The 20,026-nt window shown below is 37.0% G+C and overlaps 1 protein-coding gene across 4 annotated transcripts in view; it reads right to left on the bottom strand.

Annotated features, from left to right (window-relative positions):
• Window positions 1-20,026, bottom strand: part of PREX2 (phosphatidylinositol-3,4,5-trisphosphate dependent Rac exchange factor 2) — a 293,635-nt gene that overhangs the window by 41,601 nt on the left and 232,008 nt on the right. For all 4 annotated transcript variants that reach the window (XM_036998086.2, XM_073229635.1, XM_073229634.1 and 1 more), the window contains 2 exons: window positions 9,707-9,773; window positions 9,272-9,462 (listed from right to left, as the gene is read on the bottom strand). In XM_036998086.2, the coding sequence (XP_036853981.1) occupies window positions 9,272-9,462; window positions 9,707-9,773 (258 nt within the window). The remainder of the gene's footprint in view (window positions 1-9,271; window positions 9,463-9,706; window positions 9,774-20,026) is intronic.

The following is a 20,026-nucleotide window of genomic DNA, read 5'->3' as shown; positions in this document are numbered from 1 at the left end:
TCAAGGAAATTAACAGAGCTACTCCAGTGAACACATGAATGATAAGACACTGAAACAGCCTTATTGCTGATACGAAGAAAGTCTCAGCGGTCTGGATAGAAGATCAAGCCAGCTACAACACTTCCTTAAGCCAAAACGTAATTCAGAGCAAGGCCCTAATGAGGTAGGGCAGGGACACAGGACAAGAGTCATGATTAACTTTATCTGCCTATAATAAAAAATGCCAAGATATAAACACAATAAGAAGAACAGGACGGACTCCATCTGAAGGCTGATTCTATTTTAAAAACCAGAGATTTAGGAAGTAAGATTTCTAACATATTATTTGGTAATCAACCAAAAATCCACCATATCTTATGGCAGGGCAAGCAACTGCTATTTTCCCAGTACTTGTGGGAATCCACTATCTTAGAGAGAGAGGAACTGGATCAATAAGTTCCTTGCATTGTTTATTTTACAGAATTATCTAGAGAACTGACTGTGGATAGTGGCGATGTCTCTCACTGGAGGTAGACATCATGAGACCGCAAATCAAGCCTACACCCAATACCCTCCACCCCCGCCCTTTGCCCCATTCTTGAAAGCCTTAAAAAACAGAATCCTAAGCCCTTCAGTGTACCCCCTCTCTGAGGTTGCCCACACTCCCTTTTCTTCGAGTCTGAACTTTTTAAATGAATCCTTCTTAGTGCTCAACTTTACTGTGTTCTGTCTCTATGCTCTTCCTGTAGTGTCCTTATCATTTTGCTATTTCATTCTATTTTTCCAGACTTAAGCAAAAGTCCTTACTCTGTCTCTGTTCTACTCCAGATAAGTAGGGAGGGTCTACTGAGAGCTCTGACTTGGGCTTGCAAGTTCCCATTGCCTGGGTGACCCAGACAGATCTGCAGGTGTACAATCATTCTCCTTAGTAGCCTGCCTGAAAATCTCCTTTCTTTGCCTTTGGGAAGTTCTCAGAACATAATTTCATTCCATCCAGTGCTCTGTAGCTCCTCCAAACTCTGGGGTGGTAGGGACTTAGTTCCCATGCCATGCATTTGCAAGCAGACACAAATGCCAGGGTGATGCTGGCTTTAGTAGTTGGCAAGGGATCTACCCTATGTCAAGCAAGAGTTCAATGAACTTTCCTTTCCTCCCTCTGCTCTTCCTTGATCTCTGCTGCCTGTAAGGCAGCTGCCATTCCCTGCTACTCTTGCTTTAATGAATTCCTTCCTGACTTACACTCTTCTGACCTGCTTGAGAATTGTCTCTTACTCAGAGTGGAGAACCCTCCCCCGCCCAGGTTGAGGTTTCACTTGGTGCACAGGGAGAGATCTCCCCAGATGCAGCTGCCCATCAATTCTAATTCTCTTCAATTCTATGAAGGCTGAGAAAGGTGAGGAAGTTACAGAAGAAAAGTTGTAAGTTAGAAGAGGTTGATTCGTGAGGTTTAAGGCAAGAAGTCATCTCTGTAAAAGAAAAGCACAAAGCGAATTGGAGCAGCAAGTGCTGATGGAGAAACTGCACCAAGTTATCCAGAAGATTTAGCTAAGATCATTAATAAAGGTGGCTGCACTACACAACAGACTTTCAACATAGACAGAATAGTCTGATATCGGAAGAGTCCATCTAGGACTTTCGTAGCTAGAGAGGAGAAATCAATGCCTGAGTTCAAAGCTTTAAAGGACAGGCTGACTCTCTTGGTAGGGGCTAATGCAAGGGTGACTTTAAGGTGAAGCCAATGCTCATTTACCATTCTGAAAATCCTAGGGCCAGTAAGAATTGTGCTAAATCTACTCTGCTTGTAAATGGAACAAAGTCTGGATGATAGAACATCTATTTACAACATGGTTTACTGAATATTTTAAGCCCACTGTTAAAACCAACTGCCCAGAAAAAAAAGATTCCTTTCAAAATATGACTGCTCATTGACAATGTACCTGGTCACCCCAGAGCTCTAATGGAGATGTAGTAAAAGAATAATGTTATTTCATGCCTGCTAACACAACATCCATTCTGCATTCCATGGATCAAGGAGTCATTTTGACTTGCAAGTCTTATTACTGAAGAAATACATTTTGTAAGGCTTCAGCTGCCACAGATAGTGATTTCTCTAATGAATCTGGGCAAAGTAATTTGAAAACCTTCTGGAAGGATTCTGATTCTAGATGCCATTAAGAATATTCATGATTTATGGGAAGAGGTTATAATAACACCATTAGCAGGAATTAGGAGAAAATCGATTCCAACCTTCATGGGTGATTTTGCGGGATTCTAGGCTTTAGTGGAGGAAGTAACTGCAGAGGTCAGGGATGGTAGAAGTAGCATGAGAACTAGAATTAGAAATGGAGCCTGCAGATATGACTGAAATTGTTGCAATGTCATGATAAAACGTGAGTAGATGAGGAGTTGCTTCTTATGGATGGGCAAAAAACTGGTTTCTTGAGATGGAATCTACTCCTGGTGAAGATGCTATGAAGATGTTGAAACAACAAAGGATTTAGAATATTACATAACCTTAGTTGATAAGTAGCAGCAGGGTATGAGATAACACACTCCAATTCTGAAAGAAGTTCTACTGTGAGTAAAATGCTATCAAACAGCATCACGTGCTACAGAGAAATCATTCAAAGAGTCAATCAATGCCACAAATTTCATCATTGTCTTATTTTAAGATATAACCAAAGCCATCCCAACCTTCAGCAACTAGCACCCTGATCAGTCAACAGCCTCAATGTCAGGGAAGGTCCTCTACCTGAAATTACAATTTGCTGAAAACTCAGATGCTGGTTGGCATTTTTTAGCAGTAAGCATTTTTAAATTAAGGTATGTACATAGTTTTTTTAGACATGCTACTGCAAACCTAGTAGACTACAGTATAGTATAAATATAACTATATGCACTGAGAAACCAAAAAATTCTTTTGATATGCTTTATTGTACTGTTTGCTTTACTGTGATGAGTGATCTAGAACTGAATATACACTATCCTCAAGGTATACCTGTAATACAGTATTGTTAACTATAGTCACATTGTTGTATGTTAGATCTCCAGAACTTATTCATCTTTTGTAACGGCAACTCTGTACCCCTTGACCAAAACCTCCCCATTTCCCCCTCTTCCTAGCCCATGGTAGCCACCATTCTAATCTCTGCTTTCTAAGTTTAGCTGAGTAACTAAACTATACTTATATCCTATTGTGAATGGTATGTATTGTCTTTTCCCAGAACCCCACAGCATTTTATTTCCCATCTAAAAATTATCACAAATTTTGTAGGTTCATTTTTTGTTTTCTTTTTGTTTTGATTCATTAATTTCTTTTGGATATTAAACAATATAAGCAGAACAGTTGCATTAATTTAATCAAATTATAACTGCTAAAGAAAAATAATGAAAACCACTATATTTAATGACAATTTTAAATGTCTCCTCTGTCATTGCTACTACTACCCTTATATAAAAAGTATTTTAGACTAATGTGTTTCAGATTCCTGACTATACAGAGCATAATTTTGAAAGTTATTGGGAATGTACAGGAGTATCCTAGGATCATGAGCTAGCAGAAATGGTTTATCTGTCTTTCTGGAGATTTAAAATTCAAGTATTTGTACTATCTTGTTACTGAATCTCTCAAATCATTTTTGGGAAAAAAAAAGCCTACATTTGAAACCTGTGTTTGCTTACTGCAGTAATTTTTTTCCCCTGTCCTATACATAGAATCTAACTTACATAAAGAAATCCCCAGAGAAATCTACTTATCTTACTTGATATTTTCATTGCACAGTGGGGAAAGATGCAGCTGCACTGTGTGCTGTTAGGACTCTCTGATTACCTACGTCAGGTTACCTGAAGTGCTCCATCTTTAAAAGATTCTGCATCCTCAATCTGGGCCTATTTGTCATTTTGTCCTTCAATGCCATGGTGATGACAATAAAATATTACTAAGTAGGAGTTCTTAAAGCTCAAACAAAAGTGATTTTTTAGATTGTTCATTGGTAGTCACCTGAAAAAGATTTTTTAAAATTGCTTATATGAACTGAGAGTTACTGTTTGTACGAACTATCTTCATTTGAAATGAAGACAGTTCTGTGAGCTAAACTGGTACTATATCTCTTTAGGTGTGTTTATATTTTAATTTTTGAATTTCATTTTTTTAACAAATGCTTATAATCATACTTTGGGTCCTATACTATGGTCACATGATGGGTTATATAAGTTTCTGCTGGTCAGGGAAGGGGAAGAGAGATGACTGAGAATTCAACTACCATTTGTAATGCTGTCAAATGTGAAAATATCTCTCAGTTTCCAAATAAGAAATGCATTTTGGAAATAGACCCCTTTAACATTAGAAAATATATACATGTATGTGTGTGTGTGTGTGTGTGTGTGTGTGTGTGTGTGTGTGTGTGTATATATATATATATAGTTCCTAAAACTTCATGCATGTCAAAACTAATTCCTACCCTGTATTAAAGGAGGAAAAGCAGTCTAACACTGAGTACGTAGATGGTAGGCTGGGCTTGCCTTAGCATTTCCTTCTCCCCAGTGTGGGGTTCTAAGCAGAAGACAGCAAATGCCGTTCATCAGTGCTCGGTGCTGGTGAGCCCCTGATGCAGGGGTCCCTCCTGCTGAGCTACTCCCAGCCCCCACTGGATGACGGAACATGAAGTCTGTTAGTTACAAATGGAGAGCCTTGTTTCTTGGAAGAGTGTCATCACCACAACAAAGCATGGAGATAAAAGGTGATTTACATGCACAAAACTCTAAGGTTCGGGTTCAAAGACATCGCTGGAAGCCAGACAGACGTGAGGCCTATGCTGCGGTCAGGTCGCCCACCTCCTTGCCAAGGCCATACCAAGAATCCAACACCACTGACAACACATGCTGAACAGATACAGAGAGAATGTGGACAAAAACTCTCCGGAACAAGTCCTTAGAGGGAAAACTGTGATTCCAGATTTCTTGCCCTCATTACAAATTTCTTTGGCATATCCTTTCAGGTAGCCTCTGGAAATTTCCATCCACTTGTTCTGACTGGCCAAGGAAGCAGAAGCTATTGTAGTGAGAGTAAAATGACATCTTTGTTTTTGGACGCAGTGAGCCTCATTCTTCAGATTTTATAACATTTGCAGTCTGCTGATTTGTATCAGTTACAGAAAGGCAGTTGGCTATTAAGCAGGGTGGGTATAAAGAACAAAAACAAAACAAAATACTGCATTGAATGGAAGGATGCTGCAGTGTGAAATAAAAGGGAAATTAGAAATCCCTGAAGCATGCCTTTAGACTGCCTGCAACAAATAACTGGCATGAGTGCAAAAGAGAACTTCCAAAGCCACAGCGCTCACCCAATTCTTTAAAATGTTCAATTTGGCAAAAAATAATTTTGCCTACAAGGCAAGTATACAGACAACATAGCATAAATCTTTGTAAGAAAGGAAAGTCAAAATATATTATTTGAATGCTCATATTTGTTAATCAAAGAAGTATAAATTCAGGCACTACTGAAATATCATCTGTGCATTTTTGGTATAGAAGTCCAGTGTATAAATGGATTCTGAGACCCTGGTGCAGGCAAGGAAAAGGTGAAAGCAGTGCACAACCATCTAACCTTCTGGCTGTGTTGTATATGAGGACAATCCTTTTGGGTACTTAAATAATAACAAAAGCTTTAAATTCTTTGATACAGTAATTCTATCTGGAGGATACTTTAGTTTTCTTTGAGCTGAATGGAAAATAAAAGAGAAATCTGAACAACTACATTAAGAAAGATGCCTCTCTGCCTGCAGGCATTATGTGCAATGGAGAAAGATAAACCACAAAACTAATAGGTTAGTCAATTGTGGTACATTAACTGGTTGGAATATTATGTAGCAAGTAAAAGTGGTATTTGAGAAAGTCTATGTAAATTTTGAAAAGACATACATATAGTTGTTATGAGTATAAAGCAGATTATTAAACTATACGTAAAGACTTATATTCAAATGTGTGTTCTTTGAAGTTGCAAAAGATGATGCAAAATGAAAATAAGTCTGTGTCAGAATAGGAAATTTTGGGAGTTTTCCATTTATTAAACTACTTTTAGTATCATGTTTGCATTATTTAAAAGGCAAAAATCCTACCTTACAAAGAGACAGTCCTATTTTTCTTGCATTATTCAACAGAGATATTTAATGTAAGTACATAACTGAAGAGAGCATGGGCAACAAAGTTCATCAGTAGGATTGTAAAATACACAAAGTATTACTCCAGAGATTTTAATAAAAATGAAGCCAGGCTAAATGCTATGAGAAGGTTTTAATATTCATCCTGAATTCTATTTCCTACTAATCTCACATTCATTGTTGTATGCAGCTCTACCATCTAATTCAGTTTGGCATTAAAACATCTAGACATTTATGCTAATTAAATCTGTATTTTCATTCTGAAAAACCACATTCTTCTCCTTAACATCAAATATACACAGCATAATTGAATGCTTTAAAAACATTCTAAATCCACTTTTTCTGCAAATAAAATCAGAAAAGGCAGGAACTTGATTAGCTAATGTGGAAAGCATAGTTTTGACCATGTTTTTCATCTTGATTTTAAAAGTAAATGACAGAAACAATCTGTGTAATATTCTGATTCACATTGTGAACTTCTCCCCTTTATCAGAACCTGAGGGTAAACCTCCAGGTTCAGTGTTCAGTGCAGGTGTGGATCTACGTGGGTTCCTCTCTAGCTGTCTGAATTACAATTACTAAAGAATTATTGAAGAATAATAGTCTTATGTGGGATTCTGATTCCAATATAAATTAGCACACATTTTATGAAAAATCTAAGCTTAGCTTTCACTAAAAGATTAAAGATGTCAAACTTTCATTTTATTCTGCATAATGGAAAAATAAAACTGTACCATTTTCAAATAGTTTTAACTTTAAAGTCAGCATCTGCATACTTTGTGCATACACCTCAGTAAATCTCTGAAGTCTCTGAAATGAGCTAACTAAAGCTTCTCTTTTCAAATTGTAGAATGGAAAAAGTTAAACTACTCTGAAATTTCAATGTTACTTGTGACCCTCATACACCCATCAACAAATACAGCAATAATAAAACAGTTGTGGAACATCAATCTATTTTTCCTATATGATATTAGTCAAATTCTAAAATTGCTCATGGGACATCAAAGGGAATAATTTAGACAACTTGGTCATGGTTCTAGGTTTAAATGCAGATTGAACTGCATTAAATTTCAGTAAAATAATGTGGAGTTAAGAGAATATGCTTGTCATTTCAAAGTCTGAAGGTCTCCTTGGTTGTCACAGTGTATCAGTCCTCAGATAATTATGATCTTGCACCAAGGTGAGATAACATAAATAATCAAGGTGATGACACTTCTCTGAGGCCACCACGGCCTCTGTGTGCTGTTCCTTGAAAACATCATGCAGGCTCCCACTTGAGCCCCCACCATTTGCACCACTGCTCCCCACAACTGTGGGCTCTTTCTCTGAGATAATCTGCCTAACACAGTCCTTCATCCCATACAGGTCTCTCATGAAATCCCCTCATCAGAAGGTGTTCCCTCTGCCTCCCATTCTGCCAATTTTTATCACTCTGACTTCAGTTCTTTTGTGTGTTTATTCCACCTACCACATTACATATTTATTTGTTTACTTTATCATCTGTTTCCCCCTAACACAACACAACACAAACTTAATTTTTTTCAATGCTGTATCCTCAGCAACTAGAACAGTGATGCCACATGATTGGTGCTCAAAGCATAGTTACTGAATAAATGAATTAATGAATGAATGTGAACAGAATGAATGAACATGAGTTGATCAGAAGGGAGCGATCACTTCTCTGCTAGTAATGAAATATTACTTTATTCATTTAGTGGCAGATGATATTTTCAATAAAGCTCTTAATAAATTTGCAATAGAGGGCAAAGAACACAGCCGTTAAAATAATGAGAAATATTCTACATGTTTTGTCAACCATGAAAACATAATGCTCCTTACAGAGAAATAAAAGTCTTGTCCCAATACATAAGCAAGAATATGCTGTGTAGGACTTGAAAACCAAACCCTAGTATACCAAGCTGAAATAGAATTTTATGGATGATAATCTGCTGCCTTGAATTGTCTTTCTCCTCCTTTCTACCTCTTTACTCAGACCCATGAAAACCCAGTCAAACATCACTTTCTCTATGGAAAGTTCTAACCATCTCAGAGATCTCTCTTCCTTCTCAATCATTTTTTAGCTGTAACTTTCTTAGGTCATTTACATTTTCTTATAGTCTAGGTTTTTTTTGCCAATTCTTATTATTTTTTTATCTTACTATGTTATATTATTATTTTTCATTGTTCTTTTTGTTACTTTTGTGGTTGTTTGCTGCTCATGTTCTATGTCTCCAACATGAGCGTCACTACTTTTGACTTTGATACACAGCCCTTAGCACCAACAGCATCCTTGGTTGGGTTAAGTACCAAGTTAACTGTGGGTAAATAATAACCACCGTCTTCAAATTCTAACTGGCCTAGTGCTAAGAAGAAACTGGTGACAGAAGACACTGTGCCTATGCATACAATGAGGACTAAACTCTGCCCTGTTATTTCCACTTACTTGTCCTCACTTCCATGAGGGGGTGACAGAGAAAAGCAAGTGGTTGTGAGGAAGTACTAGACTTGAGGTTCTCCACCCATATTTTGCATCTGATGCACTTGATGTGAATTCATGCACCGGCCCTGGGCCTTGGCTGTCCCAGACAGAGCATAGTTGCCTCCAACAGACCATCTGGACAGAACCCAGGGAAGATTTTCCTTACATTTTCAGGAAAAGCATATTGCATGACACCTGGATTATAATTTTGCCAGGAGTAGGAAGACATCAGTAACCCCAAGGCAGCACCTAAATCACAACAAATGGGTACTAGGGATCCAAACCACTGAAGCGCAGTGAAAAACTTTGTTTAGTTAATCGCCAGCTTCTACCAATCAAGTTGCTAATCAAGTTCCTACAGTGGAAAACCATTCAATCCACAATTTTGTACCTAAATTTTAAATCTTGTGATACAAATTTGAGGATGGTAAGATTCTGGGCCACATGATACAAATGTGGGATTGCATTCATTTGCATGAATAAATGGCCACTGATAATATAACTAAAGCAAGAAAGTATTGTGTAAGAATAACCTAATTTCCAGAATCTTATTCCAAATATGTCCCTGGGATGTTTCCAATTATAATCTCATGTGGCCAAAATGTAAACCAGACCCTCCAAATGAAGCAGGCAAGGTGGGGGCAGGTTCACATACCGATGCACGCCGCTGTTGCACATGATGACGTGGCAGGCCCCCAGCCTGTTGCACAGCTCCGAGGAAACTGACAGCAGCCCAACCCCGGAGGCACTGCAGGCTGTGTTTGCACAGGCAGCTGTGCGCTTGGATCTGATAAACGACGCCACGAGGCGATAAAGTTCATCCAGAGCGTTGAGAGGCCTCATTAGCTGCAGAAAAAAGTGGTGAACATAAAGTTCAACAGGTTCAGTAGAAAGAAATCCTTTTAGATGGGATACTATTCATAGTTGTTATGGCTTTTAATGTCTAGTCTAAATTATTTGATTATGGATCACAGAATTGGAAGACGACCAGTATTTATAATTACACATTGCTCCAGAGTAACAGCACAAAAAGTAAATAAGGGAGGTATACAAAAGGCAAAGCATCAATAATGCAAGCATCTGTTTTTACCTTATCTACATAGGCAGCTTTGGAGGTGGAGTTTGGTGGTGAATTTGACTTGTCCAAGTAGAATGCCCTGTAAAATTCCAAAGAATAAATACTCTTTTGGTCTGAGAAAAATTAAAACTCATGAAGACATACAAGTTTCAGTGACTTCCTTTTAAAGCAAATGAATAAACAAAAGTGTTGAACACTAGGATTGGTGGGATTGCAAAAACAAAAACAAAACAATAGTTTTCCATTCAGAAAAAATAATGAAAGCTAACACCAGCTCCATCACATATCATGTGGTTTTACAGAGATTATTTTGTTTGTATATGCTTCAATTTCCTCTGGTAATCTGGGGATAATATTAGCTGCTGCTTCACAAGACTGCCAATATTAAATGAGTTAATGCAAATAAAATGCTTTTAGAACGGTATGTAGGACAGAATAAGTGCTCATTAATATTTTCAATAATTAATATTGTTACAAAAGTTGAAGAACTATATTTTCTTGTGTCTATTAGAGAACATTATTGTTTTCATTTATCGTGCAAGTGTGAGATTATGAAAATGATACTCAAAAAGCTAATTTTAAACACACTTCTGAGCCATATTCTTTCAGCCACAAAAGTATGCTCAGATTATAAATTAAGCCCTCTTCAGAGATACAGTGGCTCTGTCACCAGGATGCAATATGCTAACAACTCTTTTAATATACTAAGTGGAGTCCCAGTGGCTTGCAATAATTAAATGCTATATCCAAAGAATTATTGCTGAGTTTGCTTAGCTACTGGCTCAATACAAAAACTGTAAGGAAATGATCCATGAAGACAGGATATATTTAAGGTATCTTTAACCTAGTATCCATTTTTAATGAGGTGAAATTATTTTCAAAACATGAACACTTAATATTGATGTACCAAACTAAGCTTCATAATGTAACATTAGATATTGAAATGCACTGACTAGATTGGTGCTTCAGTGCACCTTTTAGGACCTCAAAATATTTGCACAGTATTATCAAATGCATGAATAGTAATGGGAAAAATCAGTGAGGGAGAACATTATGCCACTTATTTTTAGAGTCCTATTGCATGTGTGTATGTGTGTGTGTGGCGTGAGCACACACACTGCGATTCCACTTATTACTGTAGCTAGGAGTAGTGTTTGTCTTTCTAAGATAAGTAGCATGGATTAATCAAGTTTTATACTTTAAATTAGACTCTGATAAAGGGTTTGGGTTTTAACTTGCCTCTTTAAAGACTGTTTCACAAATTTTATTTCTGTGCATAAAAATTCACATTCCCCTGAAGGTTCTGAGTGTCCTTTCATTTCAATCATACAGTCATGGGTAGGCACATACTACGGAAACCCATGTATGCACCACCATACTTAAGTTGTCTATTTTGTACTTTTGCTTCACCGTTGAAAGAAAATGAACATTACAGGTACAGATGAGCGCCTTATTTCTAACCCTTCTCTAATCCCATTTTTGTTCCAAACTCCCCTTCCCCAGGGTAAACGCATTCACTTTCATGCTTCACAAAGTCACTGACATGGTGGCCCAAGTGGAGACACTAAAGAATAGCTGGCATCATTCCTCCACACCCTGTTCACCATGTTGTTATGAGAATTTCAAGCTTTGGTGTTTTGTTTTGTTTTATAATTTGCCTAATCTGCTTGCCATCTGTATTTCTTCTTATTTTATTGCCTACCTCTATTTCTTTCTTTTGTGTAGTCCTACATTTTTTTTTACATAGAAATCAGTTATTACCTTTTACAGCAAGAATTAAATTTGATGACATTTAAACATTTCTGCTTCTCTTTTATTACCCACACTTTCAAGGCCTGCTTCCTCAAGAATATTCAGTTTTTAAAGCTGATAACACACTTAATATTTTCAGTCAGTGTCTGTCAGTGGTACACTCTGGCACAAAATTCTAGAACCTAGCTTTGCAGGGATTTTTTCCCCTCAGTTCTGCTCTCAATCTAGTTGTCTTGCCTTGGAGGCTAAATTTTTTTTCTCTGGTAGGCTAAGATTTTCTTTTTATCCTTGATGTTCTGAAGTCTTACCACGAAGTGTTTAAGTGTTTGTTTATTTTGATTTATCCAGATAGGTTCTCAGAGTTTACTTTCAACTTGAGGAGTCCTGTCTCTAATTCTAAAATAATCTCTGCTATTCTCTCTTCACATAATCTCATGTGTTTTCTTTCTCATTTTCTCTCCCTCTCCAGACCACACACACACACACACACACACACACATGCACGCTTTCTTCTAAGATATTATTTTCCCATTACTGCGTTTTCGGTGGTTTCCTAAGTAATATTTCCCAAATGAAAAAACTGTCAAGTCTAGAGTTTATCCTTTCTACTGAGAATTTTATTTCAACAACTAAATTTTTCATTTCCAAGATTTCCACATATTTTTATTGCATTCCTACCACTAAAAGGTAACTCTCCCCCACCCCAAGAATGTGAACTCTATTGTCAATGGATTTTATTTATTTTTGTTCACTGCTGTATCTCTAGTGCTTATAATAGTGTGTGGGACATAGTCTGATCTTAATAAATATTTGTAAATAAACAATTCAGTAACTTTTTTTATTTCAGGATTTTCGACCTTTTTTATGGATGGCAGTCCTTTGTATTTGAGCATACAAAATATGCTTTGTCAGGCTGTTTCAGCATATTAATTTCTTCTGGGTCAAACTTATTTTCAATGATCAATTGTGTTGGCCCTTTTTTTAGCATCAGGTGGCTTCATCATGCTTTGGAATTTTGCTTTGCAAGCTCTTTTGAAGTGGGAGGATTTTTAAATTTAGTTTCACTTAGTTTTTTGGTAAGACCCATCCTCTGTCTCTCATCATCCTTCTCTTACAAATGATTTTGTGCCTGTTTTGTGCCCAGTGTCACCCATCTATAATCAGTGTCATACTAGTGATTTGAGTATTCCACTGTGCTGAGATCTGGGTTAGTACCAGTCACATCAGTGAACGGTGGGAGGTTTGGCTCAGTTCCTAGTTGAATGGCTGTGTCAGTTTCTTCTTGCTATCTAAAGCCATTCCTGCTATCTTAAGCCCACAAAATCTATAGTTTTTCAAGCCATAGTGAGCAGATTTTTCATCCTTTGCTTAGAAGTAGAGGTGTCCTTCTCTGTGCTCTGGTTTCAAACTGTGAGGCTGGCTCTGGATCTCCATCTAGTGTAGAATGACTTAAATTTCTCACTACCCTGAAGAAGTTATACTGGCCCCTGGCTCCTGTCCACCTCCAGAGGCCACAGCACAGTTTACAATCATCGCTTGCATTTCCTTTTGATTCATGGGCCACTCACATGAAATTTATGAGCTCAGATGTTACTTTTACATTTTATGTCTTTATATTTTATGTAGCATTACCACATGCTCGGAATGGTCGTGTTGCTTCAAAGCTGGAAACTACAGAGATAGATACCTTGATCAGATGTTCCCAGGCCTTTCCTCAAGTGTGCTTGGTAGAAAAATCCACGCAGCTAAAAAGAGTCCACAAGTCCATGGACAAATTATTTAGCTTCCCAGGGTCTCAAGCACTTCATTTTTATAGCAGATATTAGAACTGTCTAACATATAGAGAGCATAACATTGATGATTAATCAATGCATATGGAGTGCTCAGTACTGTGTTAAGCAAATAGGACTCATTCAATAGAAAATAGTAACTATTATTATTTAAGTGCACACAGTGAGAGGTATCTCTTGGAGCATTTTTAGCCATACCAAGGAATAAAAATCTGGTTAAAACTTCCTGCTTTGCCCTAAAGCCATCTAAAATATTTCATGATACATGTAAAAAATGAAAATTAAAGTAGATATGTGGAATCTACATAATCCTATGATCAGTGCTCAAATAGTGGTTCAGCTCTAAAAGGAAAAGAACCTTTATTTTCAGGTTAAAGAAAATAAGTGTTATTTAAATGGTTTAATCAAATGCATTGGTTATAGAAATTGTAGCTCTTCTACACCTGAATCATTTGGGAAAGAAAAATATTCTGTAAAAGCAGTCCATAGAACATTAACTACGTAAGGAAAACTTCACTACAGAAACCTGCCCCTACAGCTGGCCACGCTGAGCATTCTTCTACTTTCTGAGAGATGTTCCTTCAATAAAAAAAGTGCTGTTACTGATTCAGCCAGTTAAAGCAGAATCATGCTGATCTATCTGCTATGTTCACTTAAAGTGACTTGGCAGAAATCTTCAAATTTTCAATGGGGCAAAATCCTCAGAGCAAAAAAACATACTTGCTGAAGGGAGCCAGTAGAAAAATAGCTTTTATGGCTTTAAACTGTTGTAAATGCCCACATGAAGTGAAACTTTATTCAGAAAATTCATCTTTTGTAAGCCATTATACAGCAGTAACTAAAATAGAAAAATTATCTAGTGATAAAACTGCACCCTTCAAAATACTCTTAGAAGATAAAGGCCTCCTGCAAAATCACAGTTAAATATATTTACTGATCTGGACTTGTCCAAGTAGTTCCTACTTGTTAATCCATGATTAAAGAGAGCAAAATACTATTAGAAGATATATCTATGTGCTGATAAAGTCCAGAGAAAAACCATGAAAATATACCCATCTTGTTAGTCTTATGAAATTTACATAGCCAAAAATATTTCAATTCAAGCAATTATTTGTTAAAATAAAATTTGGACTTGAGGCAGCAACTAATTTCAGGTATTCTCCATCAGAAAAAAAAAAGATTGTTCAGCAGATATTTTGCCATCCCTAAGGTTTACAGGCATTCATAGAACTTCAGTATATTTCAAAATATGACAAACTGTGGGTAGGAGATAAATTTATCATGCACTTCCCTTAATTACAAAAGTCTTATAATGCCCCTTAATCAAAATTTATGAGAAAGTTAATGGTAAAATTGGATTAATGCCCAAACTGACCATAGTTTATTAGGCATCTGAGGTTAGAATGAAGTCATGGTCCTTTGTCTCAATATAGCAAATCTTACTAAGATCATTTTGCAAGTGCTGCTTCTATTTTATGTAGGCTGAACAGTTAAGTTTACTTTCCTGTTGGCATATATTAGGCTTCGTTGTCACAACTTGTAAATTAACTCTGTCATATAAAATGGATACATTATGATAATATTTTTCATTTAGTCCCTACAGAATAAAACATCAATAAAAGTGGTGATAATGTAATAAGTCACAATAAGGAATGAGATAAAAATGTGTTAATCAATTAACTACAATGAAACTAATCTTGGGCATTTATTTCATATAATCTCATAATGTAGACAAGTACACAGGTATCTATGAAGCAAGGCAGAACTGAGAGGTTAAGTTAAAAGGTGAAAAAAGTTATTGGGATATAGCTACATGATGAAGGAAGAAGGAAGGTCACAAGACCTAGACTTTGACAAACAGATGAGATTCTGGACAGGACGAAAGGGGAAAGCAGCACTTCAAGTGGCAGCAACACTATCAATAGCAGAAAAGATATAGAAGTGGATGGAGCCAGTGGGCTGAAGAGTAGGGTTCATTTAAGGTAGGGAGAGAGAATGATAGGTAGGGAGGGTGGGTCCATACTGTGAGGAAATTAAACACCAAACTAAAGAATTATAATTACTTTGCTAAGCAGTGAAGAAGCACAATGCTATAAACACTTAGCTACCAGCAAAAAAGCAAGAATAAAAGGAAATAAATACATGAAAATAAGATATGAAAATTTAGGGGATTTAGAGATGCAGAGACCCCAGAAATTGAAAGAAAAATTCAGCACTCATAAAGACACTACAGTAATTGATACAAGGAATTGATGTTTGCCAGGAGAGAAGGAAAATGAATCTGGGGAACACTGACATTAGTTTATGTAGAGGTATGCAAGTTAATATACTTGCATATATAATATAATATATAATTTAAGAATTAGGAAAAGGCTTTCTCAGTGAGTAAAGAATTAGTACCATAGCTCTATTGGTCAGGCTGGTGCCCCAGGGCTGGTCAAATTTCTACAAAAAGAGAGACAGTGCAACAGCTTGATGTAAAATATTCAAGCCTATTAATTTCTGTATAGGAGGTATACAGGTTAAGTCAATGACAAAAGTGACATTCTTCTCATTAGGCACTGTTTTTTTCCCTTTTGTTGGCAATGTTGGAGGATATCCAATTTCCAAGAGAGATGATTAAGGCAGAAGAGCCACTGGTGTTTTTATAAATAAGGAGGAATGACTGCAGTATTCATCTCAGAACTCTGTTATAGTCTTCTTTCTCCTCCAGATCATTGCTTGTGAGATCATCTCTATATTTATAATAATTTACAGAAATTTCTCAGTTGGCCAGACTCATCTGTACTCCTCCCTAAGATCATGTCCTATCCCAAAATATTCTAAGCTGTATCAGGTAGCTTTTGGATTTTAGCAGTCACTCTGAATTTCAGAAAGGAACTGTAATACTGTTTGTTCCATCATGGACATTAGTCATGGCCTTGATTAGATGTGTCTTTGTCACAATGGCAGAGCAGATGACTATAGGCGTGACTGGGTGTCTGATGAGTATTATTGTCAAACTGCATTTGACAACCACAGCACTTAAACTAGGAAAAAGAATTCTACAGAAATCCTCATTAAAAGATACTAATCTCTAGTATAAATGAAACACCAGATAAATTCAACCTGTGAGCACATATGGGTAGAGTGCATAATGAGTAAGTAAGTGGGATAAAGTTAGTTTCACCCCCCTTCATGCCTTATCCTTAACTCCCCTGGAGTCCATTTTACTTAAAAGTTAAATGAAGAGAAATCCTGAATAATGCAATAAACTTGGATTTGCTTAGATAAATCTGTCTTTGGCTTGTCAAAAATGGAGAACATAAGGTTATAGTTATTATAGAATGACCTACTGTCAATCAACAGCTCCATTTCTACTTGAATGTTGGTGAAAAAAATTCTTGGACGGTTAACAAGACAATATGTGTGACCACAAGGGCAAGATTTTCCAATATTAAAAAAGAGAGTTTTCTTATGCCCTGACAATAGAAATATACTCTCTACTGCTGTCGATACCCTCTTCCATGCTTCTCCTTTGACAACTTTTTAAATCAGTGCTTGCATGGATTAAAATTCCACTATCTCCTTTCCAAACAGTCCTTTGCTCCACTTTAGCTTTTTTTTCTTGATTGTGCCAGCATGATACTCCTTTCCTGCCCCTGCAACAAGTGTGTATCACCACAGTCACCATCTACTGTTAAAATATTGCATATATGTGTATTTTCCAATGACAATACAATGGCCTTCGATTATGGGACACAATCTCAATGAAGAGAAATGGGCAGAAAAAGCAAATCCATAAAAATAAGAAAGGCTTTCCACAACTAAAGTTGAACTACATTAAAAACAAAATCTCTCATTACACCCAGGAAAAACAGTCAACTCAAATAATCTATTTCTAAACTAATTCTGATTTGATAACAATTATGTATCAAGAAAGTTTGGCACTTCTATATTAGAGGATTATTTTAGGTTTAAAATCGTAAGTCTTACAAAGGCCCACTGACATAATGCTGGCAAGCCGGCTCCTTCTCATCCACATCCTCCTCTCCACTCCTGATCTATGCCTTCAAAATTACCTTTTAAAATAGATATGAACATTTCTTTACCTTTACCTGCTTAGATTATTCAAATTTCCCCAGCACCCAAAATCTACAATTTGGGCATTCAGAGCCTCTCTTAACAATTTGCCAACAGATAGCCCATCCCATCGCTCACCTTTTTCCTCTGTCATGTTCATGCTCCATTCCCCAACACACCATCCGCATGAAAACCTCCCATCTTCTTATATTATTCCTTCTGCCTAGCATTCCCTCTCACCTCCTCAGCTTAGCAAAATTCTGTGGATCCCTCAAAACCCTGCTCAAATATGACATCCTCTTGAGAACTTCCCAACTGAAACAAACTTATCTCATATAATATTGAGTTGCACTCATTCTGTTATCTTTGTTAAACTATATACTCTCTCTTCTCCTTCTGGGGCTCCAATAATGGGTAGTTGTTTCTCTTAATGGTGTCCCATAATTCACGTAGCTTTCTTCACGCTTTTATATTCTTTTTGTTCTTGGATAATCTCAAATATCCTCTCTTCAAGTTTACTGATTTTTTCTTCCACTTGGTTAAATCTGATATTGAAGCTCTCTATTGAATTCCTCAGTTAAGTCATTGTATTCTTCAGCTCTGGAATTTTTTTTTAATGGTGTCTTTTTCAGAACATGTCATTTTGTTCATGAATTATTATCCCAATTTTGTTTAGTTGCCTGTGTTTTCTTGTAGATCAATGAATTTCTTTAAAAGGATTATTCTGAGTTCTTCACCACAGTCTATAGATCCCCATTTATTTGACATCAGTTATTGGAGCATTATTAGTTTCCTTTGGTGGTGACATGTTCTCTTGGGTTGGCATCTGTGCATTGCAAGAAATAGGCAACTCTTCCAGTCTCTACAAACGGGCTATATCAGGGAAAGCTTTCCACCAGTCAGCCCATCCAGAGATTCTGGGAGGACCATCTGGTGGAGTCTGTGGGTGCACAGGGCTGATGCCTGGGTCAACAGGTGGGCAGGTGTGGTACCTGATTCTGCAGGAGTCCACCTGGAGCCTAGGTCCCTGAGGACGGACTGGTGCTGGGGTCTCTGGTGAGGTGTGTGCTCCTGCACTCTCCTTTTCCCCTGGGGAAGCCGTTTCTCTACAAGGCGTTAGTTGGACAGGTATAGAAAACTGTCTTTTCTACCCTCTTAAACATATCTTTTCTTATTTCTGTGCTCTACTCAGTTTCTGTAGTCTCTCACATGGAATCCTTAGTTCCTGTGAAGATATTTTTGTTCATGGATAACTGTTCAAATTATGAGGGGAGGGGCACTGGGAATTGCTTTACCATCTTCTTGAGGCTGTTACTCCCCCTAACAGGTTGTTTATTCTTTAAGACTCATTTTTAACGTCACCTTTTCTTTCAAACTTTCTCAGAATTTTAGAATCAGGCTCTTCCATAACCCCAGCATCTAGTACATTCCTTAATATCAGTGTCTACTGATGTGTATTGCAAGAATTTGCTTACATTTCTTTTCCCCACTAAACCATAAGCACCTTGAAGACAGAGACAATGCATAGTTTATTAAACTCCATCGCCTTACGCAGTGCTACACACTGTGAGTGCACAATATATTTTAGTTGAATAAATAAATGAATAATTAAACTTCCTAAACTTATTGATAAAGACAGCTCTTAACCATCTCCAAGGAGAATGTGTCTTCTTTCAAGACATATTCTGTGTCAAAAAGTAGTGGAAACTATCTAACACCAGTGGTAGCTATTGGTTAAGAAAAACATTGCCAAGCATAATAAATGTTCTCTGTCACAAACATACATATGCCTTCACTATTTTGCTTATAAGCCTTATTGATAATAGAAAAAAGATAAGTGTATGAAAAAGACAAATAAAGTCACTGCCCTAACTTAAACTGTCAAAGTGCTTTATTAAAATCAGTTGAAGCACAGTGGCATTATCACTGTCTCTAAAGTATTAAGGTAGGCAACTGTTCAGAAATGAGTCTTATCTTAGAAGTAACTATAGGCATCAGCTTTAAAAGGAAAGTCAGGGAAAATATGACTAGAAATATGGATATACAGAAATTAGATGTCATTAGCAGAATATGGTAAATGAAAATTCATTAAGTAATTAAAACTCCCTTGGGGGTCTTTTTTTGATACTTTCATTCCTCAGAAGAGCAAACCAGTCAAAGGTAAGTTTTAAAGAACTATTTGGAATTGACTACCATCTCCGTGAGGCCAGGAATTGTATCATATCTGTCACTATATACCCAGCACCTAGAACACTGCCTGACCCAAAGCAGTTGCTCAGTAAGTATTAGTTAAATGAATCAATAAGTAAATAACTTAAGGATAAATGAAAATCAGTATTGACTGAGAAGGAATAATTTCATACTACTGAGCCCTTCCTACAAAGAACCATTAAGTTTGATCAAGTTCATTTTTAATGATTGATGAAATGTAAATAAATCTTCACTGACTCCATGTGTATCTTAGATACTATCCAATAATCTCTTTCCTCTTTCAATCAAAATTTCTCCCCAAGAAGTCTCATCTGCTAATCCCACTCCCAAACCTCCAACCCATTCCCTTGGCTGACCACAGTCAGATCCCTACCCACCACACTACTGAGCCATTCTCCCCCACAATGCCAAGCACTCTGCACTAAAACCCATGGGCATGTCCAGGCAACGTTTTCCGAATCTCTTCTTATATACAACACTTTTGATAACGTTCTCCTCCTCCTTATTCTTTATCCAG

Source organism: Manis javanica, chromosome 2, assembly GCF_040802235.1.
Source record: "Manis javanica isolate MJ-LG chromosome 2, MJ_LKY, whole genome shotgun sequence".
Classification (NCBI taxonomy): Eukaryota; Metazoa; Chordata; class Mammalia; order Pholidota; family Manidae; genus Manis; species Manis javanica.
The sequence above is the reverse complement of the archived record's forward strand: the minus strand, read 5'-3'. Positions and strand labels throughout refer to the sequence as shown.